The sequence below is a fragment of the Salvelinus fontinalis genome, unplaced genomic scaffold (genome assembly GCF_029448725.1).
Source record: "Salvelinus fontinalis isolate EN_2023a unplaced genomic scaffold, ASM2944872v1 scaffold_0041, whole genome shotgun sequence".
NCBI classification, from domain to species: Eukaryota; Metazoa; Chordata; class Actinopteri; order Salmoniformes; family Salmonidae; genus Salvelinus; species Salvelinus fontinalis.
In genome coordinates this window covers 538,049-560,744 of record NW_026600250.1, presented here as the reverse complement: position 1 = coordinate 560,744, position 22,696 = coordinate 538,049, and the positions used below count along the sequence as shown (strand labels likewise).

Genomic DNA, 22,696 nt, shown 5'->3' with positions numbered 1-22,696 from the left:
GTCAGGCACACTGCTTAGAGTTTCAACAACATGAATAACTTATTTCTAGCCTACAATCATCGATGTTACTACTAATGTGAAAACAAGGCAAATATGACTATTCTTGCTCATTTTAAGACAAATGTCAAATAATCATTACATTCATTACAGGCGTCAATTATTGTACAACATCATGGCTACGCTGTTGGCATCACTTTTACAGTGGATTACTGCTGTTGTGGGCCTTTAACCATCTGTCTGACTTTGTTGTTTACACAGGAGAGAGACGGGACTATTGTGGATCCTCTGGGGAGCCTCAACAACATCATGATGCTGACGAGGCAGAGAAGAGTCTCTCCACATCAGAACACCTCAAGAAACACCTGCAGAGATCCACAGGGAAGAGACCTCACTGCTGCTCTGATTGTGGGAAGAGATTCACCTCATCAGCAGGCATTAAAATTCATCAGATAATCCACACAGGATTAGAGAAATCTTATAGCTGTACTCAATGTGGGAAGAGTTTTACTTGGCTAAAAAACCTAGTATTACACCAGAGAAGACACACAGGAAAGAAATCGTATAGCTGTGATGAATGTGGGAAGAGTTGTACTCAGCTAAGCAGCCTGATATTACACCAGAGAACACACACAAGAGAGAAACCTTATAGCTGTGATGAATGTGGGAAGATTTTTACTTGTTCTAGCCGTCTTGTTGTACACCAGAGAACACACACAGGAGAGAAACCTTATAGCTGTAACCAATGTGGGAAGAGTTTTACTACATCAAGCTATCTAACTATACACCAGAGAATACACACAGGAGATAAACCTTATAGCTGTGGTCAATGTGGGAAGAGTTTTGGTCAATCTTGCCATCTGATATCACACCAGAGAACACACACAGGAGATAAACCTTATAGCTGTGCTCAATGTGGGAAGAGTTTTACCATGTCTAGCAGTCGGACTAGACACCAGAGAACACACACAGGAGAGAAACCTCATAGCTGTAATCAATGTGGGACGAGATACTCTGATAAAAGATCTCTGATTAATCATCAGAAAATACATGTAGTTTCATGATATCAATAAAATAATGTTGAATAGTGTAGGAATATTTTAATGATGTCACAATGTAGAACCCTAAATGTTTGTCCCCTGTTCTATTGATTTCAACATGATATGGATATTAGCCTCAGGGGGAAAATCCACGCTCTGAATTGGAAGAGTACTATTTATATGATTTAACAAAAAGTGACTAACAAGAAAAGAGCTGTGTTACACTTACCATGTTGGTGACCCACTTGAATCAAAATGCAACACTTCAAAATGTAGCTAGCTGTTTTCTACAAATTGTCCTCTAACCAGGGATGTACACATTACTCCCAGATTCTGTGTGGTTTTTGAGCTGTTAGTTTTAACAGGACATGCAACCTCATCTCCCTCCTCTCGCACAAATGATTTTAGCATGATATCGATGAGTGATGACAAATAAGTGTTGTGTTCCTTTGTTTAGCGACCCCTAAATTTAAATGCATCACTCCAAAATGTAGCTGACTGTCTTCTGCAGGTTGTCCTCTAACCAGTGAGGTAAAAGATATCTCCCATTTCCATGTGTTTTTTAGTTGTTAGTTTCAACAGCAGGTACAACCTGATTTCCCCCCTAATCGATATCAGTAATTTATACATATTACTTTATGTTCAATATTATACATACAATACATATGAACAGACATTTGGTTTTGATATTTGATATTTACAATTCATGTAACATTTAGTAATCATAATTATTTATGCAATCAACTGACAATTTTCGGGTATAATTATATTGACATTGTTGCCCTTCTTTTAGAATATCAGGGTTCATTCTCAGATGTGCCAACCCAAATGTACTAGAGCATGACATTGGGGACTGGGACTTCCTGTCTTTAAGTTTGATGTGGGTTTTTCTTTAGTTTTTCTCTTCTTGGGCAGATTTAGTGGGACTCATGGTGGGTGTCTTTTAGGTCCCAGTTGTTGTTACTAGTCAACTTTCAGTGACACCCCCATAGTGTCTTTCAGAACCCCTCCTAAAAAACAAACTTATATTTTGGGTTGGATATTGCATCCAATTAATATTTTAATCAATGGTATTTCCTTAGAATGTTCATTAGTCTTTCAGTTGTTAGTCTTCTGTTTGTTGTGTACTAAATAATAATGTGCTGTATAAATAAAGCTTGATTTGATTTCAACAAATTAACCCAATGACCAATCAACAGACTCTTGGTCCCTCTTAGTATGAAAAACAGTATCACTTTTCCAGCCTGCTGAAGGCCTGGTGGAGTGGTAAACACCACCCCCGGCTCTACCAGGGGCTGGAGGTGTTCTCCCACAGCTCTGATGGTGGAGTGGTCATGTTCTGTGGCCTTGCCGTTACATTTCTTGACTGCCCCTGCAACACAGAAACATATTTAGTCATATTATATAAAACACTCAAAGTAATGGATATGGAGCATCTATGGCCTCAGTTACTCCTGGCACCTAAATGTGACTTCTGTCATCTGATCACTCCAAGCTGCATTAGGTTCAGATCTACCAGGATGTTCCTTTGACATAGTCTGGATGCAGTCAGTTCACTGAATATAAATAAGCAATGTGAAGAGGTGGGGTGAATGAGTGGGGAAAAGTACAATCTACACAAATGACCTTCATAATAGCAAAGAACAAATGTGTGTGCCTGAGGGGAAATTAACTTTCATACAGCCAAAAGGAGTGAGAAATTACACCAATATCAGTGGACAATTTGCACTAATGTAAATATACATGGATTATGGAACATATTCCCTTTTGCTTACGTGATGAACCGCTAAGGGGACATAAATATTGACCATCTAAACCATCTGTGACCTCTCACCTCTCTGGCTGTAGAAGTGTTCTTCCTAACCAGTCCCTCAACAGCTCTCTGACTGAGCTCCACCCTCACTGGGTCTTCAGAGGAGAGGAAGGCTGAGGAGGGATGGAAGGATGAATGGATCAGTCAGTCAATAAAGTGTAGAGCTTCTGTCTGACAAAATCACTATTTTAGTAGTTCATTAAAGTAAATAAGGCTTAATGACTGCTGAATACCAACTATCAATCACTTAGATCATGTATTTTCAGGTAGAGATACATCCTTGGGACGTCCCTAGCCCGTTGAAGTTGACGTTTAAAATGGTTATGGTAGGGGTTAAGGTTAGGGTTTAGGGTAGGGATGTCCCAAGGATCCCGGATAGCATTGACCATTGTACATTCTTCTGTCTCTTTTACATAGCAGGTGATGGGTTCTGATTTCTGAACTTGAAAATATTAAATATTTCTGACTAACTGTGATAATGAACTAGCTAACGTTAACTAACTAACTAAGGACGGTGACCTGTCCAGACGAGACCTGTTACAACGATCTGAATCGTCAATGGAGGTCTTCCTCTTTATATAGCCTTTACAATACTATCCCATTTTGGAAACGTTACATGGACAATACTATCCCATTTTGGAGACGTTACATGGACAATACTATCCCATTTTGGAAACGTTACAAGGACAATACTATCCCATTTTGGAAACGTTACATGGACAATACTATCCCATTTGGAAACGTTACATGTACAATACTATCCCATTTTGGAAACGTTACATGTCCGCCCCCTTGTGGAGGGAAATTAATATCTTAGATGGTAGCTGTAGATGGGATTCAAATGCATAATGGTAATAATACAGTGTCTAGACTACCTCTTTAGTATAAAGGCCCTTCAGAATCCAAACACAGTATTGCCACGCAGCAAAATGTTGCGTATAATCTTTCACGTCAGCCTGATAAAATATTGAACAATTTGTGAACAGAGATATCTTGAAATGTGATATTAGGCCTGTATGGCAGTACTGTTACTGTATGGCAGTACTGTATTGGCTAGTGCTTTCTCCAATATGTTCTTCTATTTTACTTTCAATTGTATGTCGATGCCATTTATCTTTCAATATATATATATTTTAATGCTTGTAAGACTATTCTTTGACACATTTTCTCTTCCTTTGAAATTCTTATAGGACAGAACATGGACACAATGCAATTGGGATCAAGAAGAAGGTACAGATATGTTGTAGGACAGCTGCATTTGAAGTGTACATTTAACCTACATAGCAGTCAATACAAACTGAAATCTATTAGCATACAAATGTGTACAAATGATTTTTTTAGATCTTCTCAGAAATTATTCAAGTCCATGGAATGGATATAGACAAAAAGATAATTGAAGGACTATCAGAGGTAGAGAGGCGAGGCAGGGGTGAGGACATCATCCTGCTATTTTGACAGTCCCTGAAGGACAATACAGAAGAGGTATTTGCTCTTATTCCTTCCCTTTCTTTTATGTATTTTGTAATAAAATTAGCATGTGTGGTAAGATCATTGCTTTACTTTACTAGGACTGGAGACCACAGCAGCGATTCTGCTCTTGCCCTACCTCTTCAATGAGGACCCGAGTGGCCTTTATGTCCGTGACAAGGTATGCCTATGCACCAATCATCTGTTTCTTCATTAACATAGGTGTGCATGCTTATATAAAACTACAGCTGAACATTTGTTATGTTCTTTGATAATTGTGTGTGTATTCATCTTTTCTTACTTTTGTTGACAGATTTCACCGCTCTTCACTCCTTTACTGCACATTGGTGGAAATCCATTTCACCATGAGAGTGAAATCCCGCTGGCCTTTGATGGGGAGAACATCCACGCCCTCGAGGACGTCCCCATGGGACTTGGGGCTCTGCTAGGGCTGTATTTTTATTTTCCCTTAAATTTCCCAAAAATGTCAGAAAAACACTTATGTTGTTAAGTTACTGTGTTCTGGGGATAAGAGAAGTTGGGGTGAAGTTACCAGGGCCGGTCATAAAGATGGCAAACTTCCTAACATAACTAAGTGGATATGATATACACACTAAACCTGAAAAATTTGTATTCAGCATCAAGTCTACAATTTTGTTAGTTTACCTATGATTCATTTTTAATGTATGTTGTTTTTATTGTACATCATTATTTATATATATTTAAATGTCATGAAAAGCACTATACAAAGTAAATGTATTATTTATTATGGTCTGACATGTCTGCAGAAATGTTGCAATATTGTAATGTGTTTTGTTTGGTAAATTGTTCTGTAAATATTTATTCACATTTGTGGTGCCACTAAATAATGAATTATTTAAATAAATATTGTCAATATTGTTATTAAAATATTTTTTTATAATGGAGGGAGGGTGGCCAGGGAGTTTAAGAAAATGGATACTCCAGGAAACTTTACTTTTTAGAGTGTATATTGATAAAAGTCCCCCTTGTCCGAGAGACATTTACATAGTTATACACAACCCGATTTGGGTTGACTATTTTGGGGCGAAATAGCGGCCATAACAGACAGACCTGATATCGCCCATAACTCGACGTCCTTGGACGTCGCTTTTTGTCTGAAAGTTTTTTCTCAACTGCGATACCAACTCCAGTCAGCAGATGGCGATGTGCATCTTTCAGGTGATTCTGCCACTGTGACGTATAATCTAGTGGACGGGACGCTTCTTCAACATCAACAGGTAGTCAGCCACCTTGGTTCCTCTAACCCCCCATCACCAAATGTGGTTGTTAATTTCTTTAATATCAAATGAGGAGAGAAACTTATCACACAAGTCAGAATTATTCTTAAACTAAACCTTTATTCACTTTATAATAAGGGAGCAGATCAATACAATGCACACATATAAAGTGAATCAATTGAGTGCTCTACGATAATGATGGCTGGTTGACGAATCACCCCCAGCTGATTCATTGAGAGCCACGAGACAAAAGTACAAAGGTCTTTTACAGCCAAGATACACCCCTTTCAACCTACATGACGAACAACAGACGTATAGAATGGGTCACAAGGTTAAGATTTGTATAAAAGATACTTATAATTCTCAGAAGACAGTATCTGCTGTAAAAACAGTCCTCTTTGTGTAGAGACCAGGGTCTGGCCCTGGGGTCATCTCTCCCTGATACCATATAGAACAGAAACATTAACTCATGCTCTGAAATGCAGTCTCTTTAGGTTTTATCACCCAAAAGACATTGTAAATCTCCTGTCAGTGTTTTCTCCCAGAGGCCCATCCTCAGTAGAACACAGACACTATAGTTCTAAGAACCCTCTATTCTGTTGCCTAAAACAACCATTTGATGCAATAAAAGTATTATAACATAATGTTGCAGTTTTGCTCTCAGTGTCAACTGAAAGTAGACTAGTAACAACAACTGGGACCTAAAAGACACCCACCATGAGACCCACTAAATCTGCCCAAGATGAGGCAAACAAAAGAAAAACCCACACCAAACTTACAGACAAGAAGCAAACCAAAAAAGTGGAGCAACTAAAAGTGTTGACTCTCTACATCTATCAAGACAACTGGAGCACTGGGCCAGACACTCTTAAATAGAACCTGGACCAGCTCAGGTGAAACACCTTCCCAATAACGAGATGGACAAGCCAGCACAGGTGTAACACATACTGACTAACGAGGTGACTCCAATCAGTGCGTCCTACGTGCTAACGAGCTATACGTGCTAAAGTCCAACCTCAAAACATAAATGGGAAAACAAAAGACTAACTAACACCTTAAGAGTTTGCTCACCAACAACAGAAAACAACTTCCATTTCACATTATAATCAACTACAATACAAACTATAATCAGCTTCACCTTCACCAATATAAAAATGATAATAACTATAATAACTGGCTGTCAACAATTAAAAACAAGAAAAATAACGTGTATTTTTCTAAAACTCACGAGCCCAAACAAAACTAATCTCTAATACGGAAAGTCAAAATAATTTGTGATCCATGGAACGCACTGGCTAAACACAAAACACAAATCTTTTTGACTGCCCAACTTTGAGACAATCAGAAACCAAGTTGTCCTCACCATGGACACAAGCACCAAAAACGCTGTTGTTTTGACAAGTAGCAATAAATCACTGATATCGATTAGGGGGGAAATCAGGTTGTACTTGCTGTTGAAACTAACACAACTAAAAAAAACACATGGAAATGGGAGATATCTTTTAGCTCACTGGTTAGAGGACAACCTGCAGAAGACAGTCAGCTACATATTGGAGTGATGCATTTAAATTTAGGGGTCGCTAAACAAAGGAACACAACACTTATTTGTCATAACTCATCGATATCATGTTGAAATCAATTGATTCGGGGAATAATGTGTACATTACTGGTTAGAGGACAACTCTTTTTTCGTTAGTCACTTTGTGTTAAATCACATAAATAATACTCTTCCAATTCAGAGCCTGGATTTCCCCCAATGAACCTAATATCCATATCATGTTGAAACCAATTGATAAGGGGGCAAACGTTTAGGGTTTTACATTGTGACATTCTGACTGACTGACTGTAGAGTATATTAATATACTATATATTAAAACATTCTATATTGAGACATTTAAATACTCCTACTACAATGTTAAAACATTCTACATTGTGACATTAATTCATTGATATCATGAAACAACTCCTTCATATATCAATTTTCTGATATTTGATCAGAGATCTTTTATCAGAGTATCTCTTGTCACATTGATCACAGCTATGAGGTTTCTCTCCCGTGTGTTCTCTGGTGTATAGTTAGATAGCTAGAAGTAGAAAAACTCTTCCCACATTGATCACAGCACGGATTCTCTCCTGTGTGTGTTCTATGGTGTATAGTTAGATAGCTAGCAGAAGAAAAACTCTTCCCACATTGACCACAGCTATGAGGTTTCTCTCCTGTGTGTGTTCTATGGTGTATAGTTAGATAGCTAGAAGTAGAAAAACTCTTCCCACATTGACCACAGCTATAAGGTTTCTCTCCTGTGTGTATTCTCTGGTGCACTGTCAGATGGCCAGATCGAACAAAACTCTTCCCACATTGATCACAGATAAACGACTTCTCTCCTGTGTGTATTCTCTGGTGCACTGTCAGAGAGCTAGATTGACTAAAACTCTTCCCACATTGATTACAGCTATACGATTTCTCTCCTGTGTGTGTTCTATGGTGTACAGTTAGGCGGCTAGAAGTAGAAAAACTCTTCCCACATTGATCACAGCTCGGATTCTCTCCTGTGTGTGTTCTCTGGTGTATAGTTAAATAGCTAGAAGAAGAAAAACTCTTCCCACATTGACCACAGCTATAGGGTTTCTCTCCTGTGTGTGTTCTCTGGTGTTCAGTCAGTTGGCTAGATTTAATAAAACTCTTCCCACATTGATCACAGCTATAAGGTTTCTCTCCTGTGTGAATTCTTTGATGTATTTTAAGGTGTGATGAGTAGTTGAATCTTTTCCCACAGTCAGAGCAGCAGTGAGATTTCTTTCCTGTGGGTCTCTGCTGGTGTTTCTTGAGGAGTTCTGATCTGGAGAGACTCTTCTCTGCCTCGTCAGCATCATGATGTTGTTGAGGCGCCCCAGAGGATCCACGATAGTCACGTCTTTCTCCTGTGTGAACCACAAAGTCAGACAGATGGTTAAAGGTCCACAACAACAGAAATCCACTGTTTATTTGAGGTAAAAGGTGATGCCCAGAGCGTACCCATGAAGTTATACAACAATTGACGTCTGTTAAATTTGAAAATTAAGCCAGTCAAGACAGCAACAAGTCAGATTTAGTCTTGATTTCACATTAGTAGTAACATTGATGATTGCAGGCTACAAAACTCCTCCCTGCTAATGAGGAAACCACTAGTTATGGATGTAGTATATCTGGTAATGAGGAACCCACTAGTTATGGATGTAGTATATCTGCTAATGAGGAAACCACTAGTTATGGATGTAGAATATCTGGTAATGAGGAAACCACTAGTTATGGATGTAGTATATCTGGTAATGAGGAAACTACTAGTTATGGATGTAGTATATCTGCTAATGAGGAAACCGCTAGTTATGGATGTAGTATATTTGCCTGAAGCAAAAATGGTGAGCGAAGATTTTAGATTTTCCACAATGTATTCTGAATATTACAGCACAAGATCAGGAGTGCTACTGAAGGAAACTCACATTAACCTCTGGTGTCTATTCACTAATTCACCACCGTGGGGGAAAACTCAGGGGAGTTCTCATTGGCTAAAGCAAATATAGCCTCAATTTACAGGTTATGAGTGCATTTCACATTACTATTGGATTATAAATTGTAAGGCTCGCTTGAATCACCTGCTTAAAATGTTTGTGTTATTGTCGAAAAAATCAACTGCTTTATAGTTATAAAATACTTCAACCAGTAAAATTATCTTTGGCTAGCTATGCCATCAGCTGGACAATAAGGGTTTGTATACTAAGTGTTTAACAAATTGGCACATAACTTCACCTAACAACAACATAGACCTACTGTAGAACCCATAACTTCACCTAACAATAACATAGACCTACTGTAGGACCCATAACAACAACATAGACCTACTGTAGGACCCATAACTTCACCTAACAACATAGACCTACTGTAGGACCCATAACTTCACCAAACAATAACATAGACCTACTGTAGGACCCATAACTTCACCTAACAATAACATAGACCTACTGTAGGACCCATAACTTCACCAAACAATAACATAGACCTACTGTAGGACCCATAACTTCACCTAACAACAACATAGACCTAGGACTATAAATCATTTAATATTTCAAGTGAAACATGGAAACTAAAATGGCTTTGTCATGACATTTCATAACCAGATAATTTTGTGAATAATCCCACTAGGCTACTCTGTAATGTGTTGTCATTCTAAATGTCCTGAATAAAGGAAAATAGCTCTGTGTGTTGTACAATAGCCTATCCATCAAGGAACAGTTCTCTACACATTATGAGCTAAGTATCTCTGTGTGCAAACAGACTAACGAGACCCTACAGTAAATCAAGCAGACAATAACATTATAAACATCAATTTGTTAGGGATGTTGGATCCAACGTGGAGCACGGCATAACTGTCTTTACCAGAGTAATGAACGAAGAAGCACTTTGGTTGTTGTTGCATGTCGTGATGTTTGTCATGTGACTGTCGTTCAGAAAATGATTTCCTGGATCAGCTGATGATAGTTGAACATGTGACTAACTAAACAGCTACAGTATTAAGAATTATGTGTAATTATTGAAGAACTGCGTTAATGACAGTATCCATTTGGGTGTTGTCAATAAAGTTAAGGTGACTCTCGGTTAGAACCATTGGATTTTGCAAACTCTGAAATGATTTGGAATTTCTGTGCCCATGAAAACTGTTTTCCCAGCGTTATATAAGGAGACATTAAATGTTACGAAGCATTTCAGAGATCTGAATACAAAAAACTGTCCTAACAGGACAATAACCTAAACCACAAGGCCAAATCTACACCGGAGGAACTTACCAAGATGACATTGAATGTTCCTGAGTGGCCTAGTTACAGTTTAGACTTAAATCGTCTTTAAAATCTATGGAAAGACTTGAAAATGGCTTTCTAGCAATGATCAACAACTAACTTGAGAGAACAGGAAGGATTTAAAAAAGAATAATGAATATTCACATGAAGATCAGTCTCCTATTGGATGACATCACGACTTCCCATCAAGCCCATCAAGCCAATTTGTAAGTCGCTCTGGATAAGGGCGTCTGCTAAATGACTTAAATGTAAATGTAAATCCCATCAACTCAACTCCTTGAAGGCCTTACTATGACATCACTCACTCCTTCTAGTTTGCAGTTGTCTAAAAAAACACTATTTTGCTCAAAACATTTATTTGTTTCCCTTTAGTGTGTTTGTACTTTACTGTATTTATATATCACTTTTCAACAGGAAACGTTAAAAATCACTGGAGGACGTCATGAACAATTTTTTTTTTTTTTACTTAACCTTTATTTAACCAGGTGGCCAGTTGAGAACAAGTTCTCATTTACAACTGTGACCTGGCCAAGATAAAGTAAAGCAGTGCGACAAAAATAACAGAGTTACACATGGGATAAACAAAAGTACAGTCAATAACACAATAGAAAAATCTATATACAGTGTGATGGAGTAAGGAGGTAAGGCAATAAACAGGCCATGCTATGGGTGGGTGTTGCTATGGTGACCAGTGAGCTGAGTTAAGGCGGAGCTTTACCTAGCAAAGACTTATAGATGACCTGGAGCCAGTGGGTTTAGCGATGAATATGTAGCGAGGACCAGCCAACGAGAGCATACAGGTCGCAGCGGTGGGTGGTATATGGGGCTTTGGTGACAAAACGGATGACACTGTGATAGACTGCATCCAGTTTGCTGAGTAGAGTGTTGGAGGCTATTTTATAAATGACATCACTGAAGTAAGTATCGACAGGATAGTCAGTTTTACGAGGGTATGTTTGGCAGCATGAGTTTAGGAGGCTTTGTTGTGAAATAGGAAGCAGATTCTAGATTTAATTTGGGATTGCAGATGTTTAATGTGAGTCTGGAAGGAAAGTTTACAGTCTAACCAGACACCTAGGTAATTGTAGTTGTCCACATATTCTAAGTTAGAACCATCCAGAGTAGTGATGCTAGTCGGGCGGATGCGGGCAGCGATCGGTTGAAGAGCATTTAGTTTTACTAGCGTTTAAGAGCAGTTGGAGGCCACGGAAGGAGAGTTGTATGACATTGAAGCTCATTTGGAGGTTTGTTAACACAGTGTCCAAAGAAGGGCCAGATGTATACAGAATGGTGTCGTCTGCGTAGAGGTGGATCAGAGAATCACCAGCAGCAAGAGCGACATCATTGATATATACAGAGAAAAGAGTCGGCCCGAGAATTGAACCCTGTGGCACCCCCATAGAGACTGCCAGAGGTCTGGACAACAGGCCCTCCGATTTGACACACTGAACTCTATCTGAGAAGTAGTTGGTGAAGCAGGCGAGGCAGTCATTTGAGAAACCAAGGCTGTTGAGTCTGACGATAAGAATGTGGTGATTGACAGAGTCGAAAGCCTTGCCTTAACCTTTATCACTAGACACCTCATAGTGAGCTACAGGTAGGAATCAGCAATGAATCACAATAATGAGACACCTCTGGGGAGGGGTGTCTGCAAATTTATTTTTTTATTTTTTAATATATACACTGGGTAGAACAAGTATTTGATACACTGCCGATTTTGCAGGTTTTCCTACTTACAAAGCATGTAGAGGTCTGTAATTTTTTATCATAGGTACACTTCAACTGTGAGTGACGGAATCTAAAACAAAAATCCAGAAAATCACGTTGTATGATTTGTAAGTAATTAATTTGCACACATATATAAGTAGGACTAGTCTACCTGGTTACACATATAGAAGTAGAACTAGTCTACCTGGTTACACATACAGAAGTAGGACTAGTCTACCCGACAACACATAAAGAGGTAGGACTAGTCTACCTGGTTACACATATAGAAGTAGAACTAGTCTACCTGATTACACATATAGAAGTAGGACTAGTCTACCTGGTTACACATATAGAAGTAGGACTAGTCTACCTGGTTACACATATAGAAGTACGACTAGTCTACCTGGTTACACATACAGAAGTAGGACTAGTCTACCTGGTTACACATATAGAGGTAGAACTAGTCTACCTGGTTACACATATAGAAGTAGAACTAGTCTACCTGGTTACACATATAGAAGTACGACTAGTCTACCTGGTTACACATATAGAAGTAGGACTAGTCTACCCGACAACACATAAAGAGGTAGGACTAGTCTACCCGACAACACATATAGAAGTAGGACTAGTCTACCTGGTTACACATATAGAAGTAGGACTAGTCTACCTGGTTACACATATAGAAGTAGGACTAGTCTACCTGGTTACACATATAGAAGTAGGACTAGTCTACCCGACAACGCATATAGAAGTAGGACTAGTCTACCTGGTTACACATATAGAAGTAGAACTAGTCTACCTGGTTACACATATAGAAGTAGGACTAGTCTACCTGGTGACACATATAGAAGTAGGACTAGTCTACCTGGTTACACATATAGAAGTAGGACTAGTCTACCTGACAACGCATATAGAAGTAGGACTAGTCTACCTGGTTACACATATAGAAGTAGGACTAGTCTACCCGACAACGCATATAGAAGTAGGACTAGTCTACCTGGTTACACATATAGAAGTAGGACTAGTCTACCCGACAACGCATATAGAAGTAGGACTAGTCTACCTGGTTACACATATAGAAGTAGGACTAGTCTACCCGACAACGCATATAGAAGTAGGACTAGTCTACCTGGTTACACATATAGAAGTAGAACCAGTCTACCTGGTTACACATATAGAAGTAGAACTAGTCTACCCGACAACACATATAGAAGTAGGACGAGTCTACCTGGTTACACAGATAGAAGTAGAACTAGTCTACCTGGTTACGCATATAGAAGTAGAACTAGTCTACCCGACAACACATATAGAAGTAGGACTAGTCTACCTGGTGACACATATAGAAGTAGGACTAGTCTACCTGGTGACACATATAGAAGTAGGACTAGTCTACCTGGTGACACATATAGAAGTAGAACTAGTCTACCTGGTTACACATACAGAAGTAGGACTAGTCTACCCGACAACACATAAAGAGGTAGGACTAGTCTACCTGGTTACACATATAGAAGTAGAACTAGTCTACCTGATTACACATATAGAAGTAGGACTAGTCTACCTGGTTACACATATAGAAGTAGGACTAGTCTACCTGGTTACACATATAGAAGTACGACTAGTCTACCTGGTTACACATACAGAAGTAGGACTAGTCTACCTGGTTACACATATAGAGGTAGAACTAGTCTACCTGGTTACACATATAGAAGTAGAACTAGTCTACCTGGTTACACATATAGAAGTAGGACTAGTCTACCTGGTTACACATATAGAAGTAGGACTAGTCTACCCGACAACACATAAAGAGGTAGGACTAGTCTACCCGACAACACATATAGAAGTAGGACTAGTCTACCTGGTTACACATATAGAAGTAGGACTAGTCTACCTGGTTACACATATAGAAGTAGGACTAGTCTACCTGGTTACACATATAGAAGTAGGACTAGTCTACCCGACAACGCATATAGAAGTAGGACTAGTCTACCTGGTTACACATATAGAAGTAGAACTAGTCTACCTGGTTACACATATAGAAGTAGGACTAGTCTACCTGGTGACACATATAGAAGTAGGACTAGTCTACCTGGTTACACATATAGAAGTAGGACTAGTCTACCTGACAACGCATATAGAAGTAGGACTAGTCTACCTGGTTACACATATAGAAGTAGGACTAGTCTACCCGACAACGCATATAGAAGTAGGACTAGTCTACCTGGTTACACATATAGAAGTAGGACTAGTCTACCCGACAACGCATATAGAAGTAGGACTAGTCTACCTGGTTACACATATAGAAGTAGGACTAGTCTACCCGACAACGCATATAGAAGTAGGACTAGTCTACCTGGTTACACATATAGAAGTAGAACCAGTCTACCTGGTTACACATATAGAAGTAGAACTAGTCTACCCGACAACACATATAGAAGTAGGACGAGTCTACCTGGTTACACAGATAGAAGTAGAACTAGTCTACCTGGTTACGCATATAGAAGTAGAACTAGTCTACCCGACAACACATATAGAAGTAGGACTAGTCTACCTGGTGACACATATAGAAGTAGGACTAGTCTACCTGGTGACACATATAGAAGTAGGACTAGTCTACCTGGTGACACATATAGAAGTAGAACTAGTCTACCCGACAACACATATAGAAGTAGGACTAGTCTACCTGGTGACACATATAGAAGTAGGACTAGTCTACCTGGTGACACATATAGAAGTAGGACTAGTCTACCTGGTGACACATATAGAAGTAGGACTAGTCTACCTGGTGACACATATAGAAGTAGGACTAGTCTACCTGGTGACACATATAGAAGTAGGACTAGTCTACCTGACAACACATATAGAAGTAGGACTAGTCTACCTGGTGACACATATAGAAGTAGGACTAGTCTACCTGGTGACACATATAGAAGTAGGACTAGTCTACCTGGTGACACATATAGAAGTAGGACTAGTCTACCTGGTTACACATATAGAAGTAGGACTAGTCTACCTGGTGACACATATAGAAGTAGGACTAGTCTACCTGGTTACACATATAGATGTAAAACTAGTCTACCTTGTTACACATATAGATGTAAAACTAGTCTACCTGGTTACATATATAGATGTAAAACTAGTCTACCTGGTGACACATATAGAAGTAGGACTAGTATACCTGACAACACATATAGAAGTAGGACTAGTCTACCTGGTGACACATATAGAAGTAGGACTAGTCTACCTGGTGACACATATAGAAGTAGGACTAGTCTACCTGGTTACACATATAGAAGTAGGACTAGTCTACCTGGTGACACATATAGAAGTAGGACTAGTCTCCCTGGTTACACATATAGAAGTAGGACTAGTCTACCTGGTGACACATATAGAAGTAGGACTAGTCTACCTGACAACACATATAGAAGTAGGACTAGTCTACCTGACAACACATATAGAAGTAGGACTAGTCTACCTGACAACACATATAGAAGTAGGACTAGTCTACCTGACAACACATATAGAAGTAGGACTAGTCTACCTGGTGACACATATAGAAGTAGGACTAGTCTACCTGGTGACACATATAGAAGTAGGACTAGTCTACCTGGTGACACATATAGAAGTAGGACTAGTCTACCTGGTTACACATATAGAAGTAGGACTAGTCTACCTGGTGACACATATAGAAGTAGGACTAGTCTACCTGGTTACACATATAGAAGTAGGACTAGTCTACCTGGTTACACATATAGATGTAAAACTAGTCTACCTTGTTACACATATAGAAGTAGGACTAGTCTACCTGGCCTGCACACAAATGTAGGCCTATAAATGTGCCCATATGGGGATGTCTGATATTATTTCTGATTGTCTTAATGCACCACCACTGAGTTGTGGAGCTTCTCAAAGCACATTTCCCCCCCCCACCTCAAACAGCAAGTAAACAAAGTCTAATCAAAGTCAATTGCAAAGGAGAATAACTCCTCAAAGTATTTGAAAAATATTTCCAGCTCTCGCCCTTTCGATAACCACTCGGCACAAAAGGGAAAAACGTAATGCTCTGATCCAGTGGAAATGTCAAAACACCTGATTACTTCTTATCCCTTTCACAAATAGCCTACAGCTGTGTCGGTCGAGAACTCACTGGCACGGGAAACTGAGGGCCCAGAATATTTTATACAATGTTTCAAGTTCGTTATGGACAGGCCATGTGATTTATAGTACAGTTATTTGCAATATTTTTATTTGTTGGCTTTATGTAGGCTATTTTTTACATAGGTGGCAATGGCAATAAAAGTTACTTTTAGATTTGTATAATTTTCATTTAGATAGAATGTAGATTAATCACAGACAATGTTTGAGATACTATTATAAATGAAATGAAACTGTTCCAGTAAAATGAACATATGAAAATCATAACTGTCACCAGATCAGTAGAAATGGTAAGATACATTTGCACTCCAAATGTAGGTTGCCGACTGCTTGTGTAGCTTATTACCAGCAACGTCAGAATGTATGAAGGACAGCAAGAGGAGGTGGTTCAGGAAGAGTTTATTCTCTTCTGGTTGGGCGTTATTGATGTAATGGCATGAAAATAAATGCTGAATATTATACAATGATTTATCAACAGCTCTAACAATTTGACCCTACAGGAAATCTACACTGGCAATTCTAGAATATACTATATAGCCTCGAAACCTGGTTAAACTATCATTATGACATCATGGATGAATTCTAGAATATACTATATATCCTAGAAACCTGGTTAAACTATCATTATGACATCATGGATGAATTCTAGAATATACTATATAGCCTCGAAACCTGGTTAAACTATCATTATGACATCATGGATGAATTCTAGAATATACTATATATCCTAGAAACCTGTTAAACTATCATTATGACATCATGGATGAATTCTAGAATATACTATATAGCCTAGAAACCTGGTTAAACTATCATTATGACATCATGGATGGCCAGTCCTTGTATTCATAGTGTAGTGAATTCAGGGTGTAGCCTGAGCTGAACTCAAACCTGGGTCCAGCGACTGTCAAGCCAACACCTTATAACTGTTACACCAAGATGTCTGATCCTCTTGACGGGGTCGCTAGTTGTTGGGTACGGTTTCTACAATATCTTTCCCTATGAATTTGAGAGTGGTTACACTTCTCCTTCCCCCATTCCTCAGCTGTTTACCAAACCAAGTCTCTGGGCAGCCATTTTGTTGCTGTTTAAAAAACCCACACAACCCAGCAATCTGCAGTTCAAACAATAACAAATCTGTCATTCCACCACTGTTTTGGTAATAAGATGATTATGGGGTTGGAGAAATGTAACTAGAGACAGACAGACCTATGGATGAAAGGACTGACCATCCATGATATCAACATTATAATTTTAACCATGTTGAGGCGATACAGTGTTGATTTACATTGTTTCTAAACATTGGAGTAAAAAAAGCTTATTTGGGGTTCTGATGGGGGAAACAGTTGAACTAAGCTCATGAGGCATGTGTTATATTCTTCAATAATCAATGGCTATAAATAAAACATTTAAAAGTCACAATATGGATGTAGCAATTGCAGATTACCCCTTTAACACCAAACATCAGTTCAACAACTGCAGAGTTTGTGCCTCTGTATTTAAGACAGTACTTACTAGTGTTAATCAGGGAACGGTTTCCCAAAACCATCTTATGGCTAAATTCATCGTTAGAACCATTGGATGCCTTAAGATGCGTTTGGGAAACCGGGCCTAGATATCCAGTTTCCTCCTCTTCTTCCTCCTCCGTTTTGGATGTAACAGTCATCTCTCCTTCCTCTTTAACTCCATAAACTGCCTCCCCTTCTCCTTTTACTGTAACATCCTCTTCCTCTTTCACTCTGAACGCGTCTTCCTCTTCTTTCACAGTAACGGCCTCACTCTCTACTTCTTGTTTTACTGTGATATCCTCATCTCCTTTAGCAGGAGAGTAGCTTAGTGACCGCATGGTCGGGGATGTTAGCTAGCTAGGCTAATGCTAACTTAACAAGCCCGCTTGCTGACTAATAACAACACCGTAAATATGAAATTAAATCGGATAACTAACTAGACGATAGAAGTGGGTTTAAAACACAGTGGCTAATATACACTAAAGCGTCTAAAGAGATATATTGGTTCGGCTATTTTGTCTAGCAAGCTACGGAGGTGTCTGACTAACTATTGTTGCTGCTGCTGAAAGACGCATTCGGTCCACTAGATTATACGTCACACCAACAGCATGACCTTAAAGTCGCAGACCGCCATCTGCTGACTGGAGTGGGTAACGCAGTTGAGTAAAATGTATATTTTATCTTCAGACAACAAGTTTAAAGTGTAGGGAGCATTAGTTTTTACTCACCAGTGTAACAATACAGTGTGGTTAAAGACTTAGTAAGCTAGTTGTAGTCACGATATGGTTACCTAAAAGTACAAACAGTTATGTTTTTGCGTTATTACATATTTTTTAATTTATTTCGGGAAATCTTCTAAACTACCCACAATGCACTATTTTCCAAGGTCATATGGATGATCTACTCTGTGCTACTGAGTTTGTATGCCAGTGTAACGGTGTAATGAAGCTACATGTTTTAAATATATTTCATCTTTATTTAACTAGGCAAGTCAGTTATTAAGAACAAATTATTATTTGCATTGACGGCCTACCCCGGCCAAACCCAGACCCAGACGATGCTGGGCCAATTGTGTGCCGTCCTATGGGACTCCCAATCACAGCCGGTTGTGATACAGTCTGGTTTTGATCCAGGGTGTCTGTAGTGGCGCCTCAAGCACTGAGATGCAGTGTCCGCTGCGCCACTCGGGAGCCCCAAAATCATGTTCTAGTGCTGTCCCCAACTAAAATACATCTTGGTCAACCAAGAGTCAACTGTTCTTTCTACCAATCGCCCCATGTGTTTTTATAAAATCAAATATACGTACTGAATTTGTCTGATGCTTTAAGCATTCTGATCAAATAATTTTGACACACAAATGACTCGAAGTCATAACTAGGGGGATAACCATAACTAGAGGGAGCCGGTCGTCAGCATAACCTGACCAGAGGGAGCCGGTCGTTAGCATAACCTGACCAGAGGGAGCCGGTCGTTAGCATAACCTGACCAGGGGGAGCCGGTCGTTAGCATAACCTGACCAGGGGGAGCCGGTCGTCAACACAACCCGACCAGGGGGAGCCGGTCGTCAACACAACCCGACCAGGGGGAGCCGGTCGTCAACACAACCCGACAGGAGGGAGCCGGTCGTCAACACAACCCGACAGGAGGGAGCCGGTCGTCAACACAACCCAACAGGAGGGAGCCGGTCGTCAACACAACCCGACCTTCAGGGAACAGTAGTTAAAAAAGTGGGGTATATATACTTGTGATGGTGAGAACATGTTTTTGTTTGAATTATAGCTGTAACAACTCTTTGGGAATAATTAAACTTGGTTAAACTTCTCTAGTGTCCGTGAGTTATTTATTCTGAAAAATTAGAACCTAACACTATACCTAGTTTTCCCTGAAGAAGGGAAACGAGGGGCAACACCTGTTTGGCCACACCCCTTCCTGGGTCGGTGAAGAGTGGTGTTAAATTTACAATAACACAATAGAAAAATCTATATACAGTGTGTGCAAATGGAGTACAGAGGTAAGGCAATAAATAGGCCAGAGTAGCGAAGTAATTACAATTTAGCATATTAACACTGGAGTGATATACGTGCAAATGATGTGCAAGTAGAAATACCGGTGTGAGCAAAAAAAGTAAATAAAAACATAATATGGGGATGAGGTAGGCAGTTGGATGGGCTATTTACAGATGGGCAGTGTACAGAGTCTAGTTACTAGTAACTCTCTGGGTCATGCCAGTAGGCTACAGTAGGTTGTAACTCTCTAGGTCATGCCAGTAGGTTACAGTAGGTTGTATCTCTCTAGGTCATGCCAGTAGGTTACAGTAGGTTGTATCTCTCTAGGTCATGCCAGTAGGTTACAGTAGGTTGTATCTCTCTAGGTCATGCCAGTAGGTTACAGTAGGTTGTATCTCTCTAGGTCATGCCAGTAGGTTACAGTAGGTTGTATCTCTCCAGGTCATACCAGTAGGTAACAGTAGGTTGTAACTCTCTAGGTCATGCCAGTAGGTTACAGTAGGTTGTATCTCTCCAGGTCATACCAGTAGGTAACAGTAGGTTGTAACTCTAGGTCATGCCAGTAGGCTACAGTAGGTTGCATCTCTCTAGGTCATGCCAGTAGGTTACAGTAGGTTGTATCTCTCCAGGTCATACCAGTAGGTAACAGTAGGTTGTAACTCTAGGTCATGCCAGTAGGCTACAGTAGGTTGCATCTCTCTAGGTCATGCCAGTAGGCTACAGTAGGTGGTAACTCTAGGTCATGCCAGTAGGCTACAGTAGATTGTATCTCTCTAGGTCATGCCAGTAGGTTACAGTAGGTTGTATCTCTCTAGGTCATGCCAGTTGGTTATAGTAGGTTTTAACTCTCTAGGTCATGCCAGTAGGTTACAGTAGGTTGTAACTCTAGGTCATGCCAGTAGGCTACAGTAGGTTGTAACTCTCTAGGTCATGCCAGTGGGTTACAGTAGGTTGTAACTCTCTAGGTCATGCCAGTAGGTTACAGTAGGTTGTAACTCTCTAGGTCATGCCAGTAGGTTACAGTAGGTTGTAACTCTCTAGGTCATGCCAGTAGGTTACAGTAGGTTGTATCTCTCTAGGTCATGCCAGTAGGTTACAGTAGGTTGTATCTCTCTAGGTCATGCCAGTAGGCTACAGTAGGTTGTATCCACGTGGAAACAATTATCAACCCAATGTGGAAAGTGTCGATTTTTGGTCAACAACAAAATGAATGGCTTATTTGCTACATGAGGTTTACTTGATCCAACAGAAGTTTCGTAATGCTTAAGTTGTTATGTGAACACGTGACATACCGACAACTTTGATAAAAACACTATAGGAGTTGTCTCCAGATCGCTATGCATATTCATGCTAGTAGCTTAGCATCTCTCTCCATTGAATACAGGCAGTGCATATTCATGCTAATAGCTTAGCATCTCTCTCCATTGAATACAGGCAGTGCATATTCATGCTAGTAGCTTAGCATCTCTCTCCATTGAATACAGGCGGTGCATATTCATGCTAGTAGCTTAGCATCTCTCTCCATTGAATACAGGCGGTGCATATTCATGCTAGTAGCTTAGCATCTCTCTCTATTGAATACAGGCGGTTGACAACAACAACCCTCATAGAATATAAACAATAGATTACAATAATAAGATGAATCCACCAATCCAAAGAAAGGATAGGCGGGAGCTAGACAACACGCAGTGAAGCTTTGTGGACAACGACTCCCCTTGTTAGGGCGGAGAGACATCTTGTCAGTATATCCATAATCTTTGGTGTAGCCAACCCAACTCTCACATGGCACTATTGGGGGAACGGTGTGCAGTAAATCATCACTCCATGCCGTGCCCCCCAGTCTGCGGTCAGCAGATAGACCCTTCTCAAATATAAATGTTAAGTCACTTTTTGGAAACGGAACGGAGAAAACAAGGGGTAGCTTGTTCTCTATGTCGTCTGATTCTAGACATATCAGTCATCATCCTGGGCCCTCCGTTGAAGAGGTATTGACGAGCCAACTCCGAATATCCAAAGTTAAAAACACATTTAAGGCGGTACTTACTGGTGTTAATCAGATCTCCTATCTCCTCCTCTTCATCTTTCAATGTGACAGTAATCTCTCCTTCCTTCTTCACTCCAAAAACTGCCTCCTCCTCTTTCTCTTCCTCCTCTTCTTTTACTGTAACATCCTCCTCTTTCTCTTCCTCCTCCTCTTTCACTCTGAACGCGTCTTCCTCTTCTTTCACTGAAACGTCTATCTCTTCTTCTTTCACTGTAACAGCCTCACCCTCTACTTCTATTTTTACTGTGATATCCTCTTCTTCCTTCTCCTCTTTCACGACAATGTTCAGCCCCAGAGCTTCTTTCTCCGTCCAGCAGACCCCCTCTTCTTTAACATGAGGGGAGATGTTTAGGGAGCTCATGTTCAGGGATGTTACCTAGCTAGCTATCATTAGCGACTAGGCTAGTGCTAATTTAACCAGCCAGCTACTGTAGCTGACTAATACAAAATAACGTAATATTAAATAGGTTAACAAGTAGATACAACCTAAGTGTGTCGAAAACACAGCAGCTAATATACACCGAAAGCGTATAAATAGCTTGAATCGTTCGGCTATGTTGGCTAGCTAGCTACCGAGGTGGTTGACGAGCTGTTTATGAAGAACCGTCCACTAGATTATACGTCACGCTGGCAGCGTCGCCTGAAAGACGCACATCGCCGTCTGCTGACTGGAGGGGAAACGCAGTTGAGGATCATATTTTATTTTCAGACAAAGATTATTTTAAATGGATTTAATTAAATAATACTATTATATTGAGACATAAAGACAGGAATGTGTTGATCGATTAGTGCGAATAAAAATGTTTACTACAGCACATTTAAGGCAGTTTCATTAAGTCAAACTAAATCAAAATAATTAGCAAGCTACCATGT

The 22,696-nt window shown here is 39.8% G+C and overlaps 1 protein-coding gene and 1 long non-coding RNA gene across 2 annotated transcripts; one reads left to right on the top strand and one right to left on the bottom strand.

Moving 5' to 3' along the window:
• Positions 1–3,470: 3,470 nt before the first annotated feature.
• Positions 3,471–5,099, top strand: LOC129842456 (uncharacterized). Its single transcript, XR_008757595.1, has 3 exons — positions 3,471–4,080; positions 4,419–4,498; positions 4,631–5,099. It is a non-coding gene; the product is annotated as an uncharacterized LOC129842456 (long non-coding RNA).
• Positions 5,100–5,716: 617 nt separating this feature from the next.
• On the bottom strand, positions 5,717–22,418 carry LOC129842444 (zinc finger protein 664-like). Its single transcript, XM_055911010.1, has 2 exons — positions 21,824–22,418; positions 5,717–8,498 (listed from the first exon to the last, which is right to left on the bottom strand). Exons 1-2 carry the CDS (start codon positions 22,182–22,184, stop codon positions 7,615–7,617), a joined length of 1,245 nt encoding a protein of 414 aa, XP_055766985.1. The 5' UTR covers positions 22,185–22,418; the 3' UTR covers positions 5,717–7,614.
• Positions 22,419–22,696: the final 278 nt, after the last annotated feature.